At 44.9% G+C, this 4,208-nt stretch overlaps 1 protein-coding gene across 1 annotated transcript; it reads right to left on the reverse strand.

Moving 5' to 3' along the window:
• Window positions 1–721: 721 nt before the first annotated feature.
• Window positions 722–2,904, reverse strand: LOC127749937 (E3 SUMO-protein ligase ZBED1-like). Its single transcript, XM_052270053.1, has 4 exons — window positions 2,148–2,904; window positions 1,836–2,062; window positions 1,322–1,685; window positions 722–1,242 (listed from the first exon to the last, which is right to left on the reverse strand). Exons 1-4 carry the CDS (start codon window positions 2,653–2,655, stop codon window positions 851–853), a joined length of 1,491 nt encoding a protein of 496 aa, XP_052126013.1. The 5' UTR covers window positions 2,656–2,904; the 3' UTR covers window positions 722–850.
• Window positions 2,905–4,208: the final 1,304 nt, after the last annotated feature.

Below are 4,208 nucleotides of genomic sequence, written 5' to 3' on the forward strand. Positions count from 1 at the left end.
CTACTTATTTAGACTGTGAACACTGTGTACAGATCTGGCCATGTCCCTCTGTACTGCTGCATAGGCTAAGTACAGTTCCCTCACCTGCAGTTGGTTTTGCACCTTTTTGAATCATATCTTCAATAGCTAACTGTGACTTCTCAATATTTTGCAGACTGTTATCAAAGCTTTTCATTGTTTCAAGGATTTCATCTAATTTCAAGTGCATCTGTGCTGTCACAGCATTGGTCGCAGTGTCTATTAAAGAACCATGTACTTGTTCTATCGATACAGGGGTATTTAAACTTACTAAATTTTTTTCAGCTAATAGATCAGATGAGTTCTTTTTTAGATCAAATGCGTTTCCATCACAGGCTTGTGGGGATGAACTTTTAATTTCAATGTCCTCCAATGTTTGTCCTGTATTCAGTGCAACAGAATTCAAACTGCTTTCTCCAGTTGACGCTTGATTGTCTGTCCTGTCTAGGCCTGGGCGGTATTTTCAAACTCAATATCAATATCAATATAAAAAGTTATTGAGATTGACCTCAATATATTGGCTAAATAATATTATTGAGATATTGAGAGGTCAATATACCGTCATCTCAATATTTATATTGAGAGGTCAATAACTTAACCTCAATAATAATATTGAAATATTTAGTCAATACATCGCAAACGCGATATTTATATTGAGAGGTCAATATAGCGTTAGCGCAATTATATTCAAGTCCAACACCAGTATAATAAGTTCAAATATGACGTCGAACACCGTAAGAAACAGGACTGACTCAAATCGAGAGGAGATAAAATAACAAAAGAGTAGTGGATTAGAGTATTTAATTCAAATCTGATGTCAAATTAACAGCATTTATACTGGAAGGGGGCAATGAGCCTGATTTTGTGAGATGAAAATTAGCATCTCAGCGTTCAGTCCAGTGAGAGACGTTCTGGTGTCGATTATGACGTTTCCCCCGGTGCTAAACAATCGCTCCGAAGGTACACTTGAAGCTGGAATAATCAGGTACTTTCGTGCTAGCCGCGAAAGTAGCGGAAGTGACCCACTATGACCCTGCCACCATTTAAAGGGATCCTCAGTAAGTTCAGCATCAGGGAGCCCCTCGTAGAGTAACAACTCCTTAGCAAAGGCTTTTTTGGCTGCGTCTTTTGGGTCAGATTCGATGGCGGCCTCCTGCTGCCCCTGATGCTCTTGGCGTCTTCTCTTAAATAGGCTCATAACGGCAGAAGCCGCTGATAACACAGCTGAAATCAAACAAAAGAAAATTGTTTCAGTCTTAACAAGGACAGACAGCAGATCACACAGCTGAGACTAATTACTTACCTGTATTTTGGTTCTGTTGTGTGGTTCCACGGTTCTCTGCACGGTTTGGAGGAGCAGCTGAGTCCACAGTTTCTTCCATGAGACCAGTTTTGGCCAATGTACAATCGGCCTCCAATATTTGGGACCGAAAGCGGGGGTCAAGAAATGAGACTCGGCAAAGAACCGTATTGCACGCAGCTGCGCGTTCAAACTCAATGGCTGCCCGAGTGTCATCATCAGGTGGAAGGGGCGGGTTGTACCGCTTCTTGAGCTTTTCAGATATGGCCCTATGTATGGCCTTTGGTTGCAGGGCGGCGTAATCAGAAAGGGGTATATCATCATCATCTTCCCCCTCTTGACCTTGGTCCATTTCTTCTTCATTTTCCTAGAACATAATTAAAACATATTTAATTCATTGAATTTCGATAAATTATGGCGAAAGGAAAGTAACGATCACTACGCGGTGCGGTGCCCAGCGCGGCGGCCAGTATCGGCCGCGGCGTGTCGTTCTGCTATGTGCCGGGGGTCTTCTTACCTCTGTTACCCATTGTAGGGTGGTGAACGCATTGAGAGCCAAGTCCTCCCCACCATAAAATGAACTCTCAGGATCCAAGATATAGGTCATTGGCAGCACCATACTGCATGTTACATATCTTTCCGCACAGAGTAATGACGATATCTTTTCAACAGGTTTGAGGGCCTTCACGTATGCTTTCAAGACTGAGATATTTTCTCTGCTTGGAATTTCACCTAAGAATTTTCCTGTCGAAACCATAAAAATATTTTCAATTATATTACATAAATACTGTAATTTTTTATTAGAGGTGTACTTTGGTCATTAACTTACCCAATCTGTATGATGTGACAAAACCCCACATCCACCTGTACTGCCCAACAACTGCTTCGGCTATGTGCAAGTCGACCCACCAACGGGTCTTGCATGGAGATGGTAGCATTTTAGGTGTCTTGTTATGCATCTCTAGAACATACTTCACATATGCCCTCCAAACTTTATCAGAGGACAGCCAGGATCGCGCAGAGTGAGCTTTGGCAAGACTTTCCTGAAGTCCTTGGCATGTAGATATGACACCAGAAACCCCATTATTAATAGTGTGGCCAAAGCACCGCATGTGATTTGGGGGATTATCCAGCAATTCTAGCGCAAGACGAATATTTTCACCATTGTCCGACGTTACTGCTGAAACTTTGTGCGGTGGGATTCCCCACTCTTCCATCATTTCATTAAATACTTGTTTGATGTACTGGCCTGAGTGGTCCTCGGTCATCATTTTGCAGCAGAGAGTAACCTCAACTAATGACCAAAATTCATCCAGAAATAGTGCCGTGAGAGACATGTAGGCATCATGTGCAGCTGAGGTCCAGATGTCAGTTGTTAAGGCCACAAACTCAGACTGCTTAAGTAACGTCGATACGTTTTCTCTAGTAGCCTAAAAAATTAGTACAAAGAATAGAATTATTTTAAACACGGTAAAAATTGACAAGAGTTGTCCTAGAACCGTGTGAAACAAAGCCGCGGGTTAAGTTTGTCCCTCCGCCCGGCGTCATGGTGCCTGCATGCAAACATGTTGACACCAACGTCTTCTCTGTCAAATTTTACACACCTGGTAGAGTTTGGGAATGTATGTCCCGGCCAAGGTCCTCCGTGACATCAACTTGTAGCGCGGATTGAGCGTGCGGCACAGGATTCGAAAGCCCGATTTTTCAACTGTCTTTAGTGGACGCATACAAGTAGATATATAGTAGCTGACAGCCATATGACATTTTTCCTGTGTCTTCTTATCCATTGGCTTGTATTCATCCATTTTCACTTGCCTAGTTGGGGGTCTAAACGGAAAATACAAATTTTTAGATCCAGGTGGGAAATGTACCCCCCCCCCCCTCGTGGGGGACCAACGTGCATGCATCAACAGCAAAAAATACCCTAACCACTTCTAGCTGTTACCCTTGCTCACCTGGATAGAGGCGAAGGTGGTGGTGACATGGTCGGCTCTGGTGTTGCTGCCTTAGAGCTAGAAGGCGATGCTGGCGCACCATTAATTTCACTCAAATCGTCTTCCATATCCGAATGATTAGCTTCACTTTGCTTCTTGTTTTGCAACATTAACTTCTTTACTGCTGCATACTCTACAGGATGCTTCGATTTCAAGTGGCTGAGAGCATTAGTTGTCCCCCCGTTACTGCACGTCACGCAGGGCTTCTCGCATCCTCGGATGGCACACTTCGCCTTTTGGCGATCAGCCGGGTCAGTATCTTTAAAATATTTCCACACTGGCGCCCCACGCTTAGCGACAAACATGCTGAGACTGACGCGAAGGCTACGAAAGCCGCGAACACCGCGAACGCGTGCGCGTGCTGGTCGGCAGCGCGGCCGTGCTCGTACTGCCCGTAGTGCCCGTCCCGTGCAGGCCGGCCCCAAGCACAACAAAACGTCAACGACGGCGGCGCCGCACTTCTGTGACTGTGACTCACTGTGACTAAGGAAGCTGTCGCCTGCCCTGCCCCCTGCCCCCTGCCCTGCGCCGGCGGGCGGCGGTCAAGCCTCCAAAGGGACTGCTGACCTGCTACAGTTTTATCGTCGGTGTTCGGTGCGGCATGCGTCCCGGCCGCCGGCCGCCGGCTGGCGCTGGCGTGAGGCCGGATGTTATGGTCTGGCGTCAGCTTCCCAGTGTTCGTCAAACCTCAATAATATTGACCTCAATATTAGATATTGACCTCAATACCTCAATATTTATATTAAGGTCAATACTTAATATGATGCATAAAGTGAAAACCTCAATATGAATATTAAGATGTCAATATTAAATAGCTCAATATGAAATATCGAGATATTGAGGTGCCGAATATTGACCACCTCAATAGGTTGTATATTGACCCCTCAATATAAAAA

The sequence above is a fragment of the Frankliniella occidentalis genome, unplaced genomic scaffold (genome assembly GCF_000697945.3).
Source record: "Frankliniella occidentalis isolate FOCC.00 unplaced genomic scaffold, Focc_3.1 Scaffold108, whole genome shotgun sequence".
Classification (NCBI taxonomy): domain Eukaryota; kingdom Metazoa; phylum Arthropoda; class Insecta; order Thysanoptera; family Thripidae; genus Frankliniella; species Frankliniella occidentalis.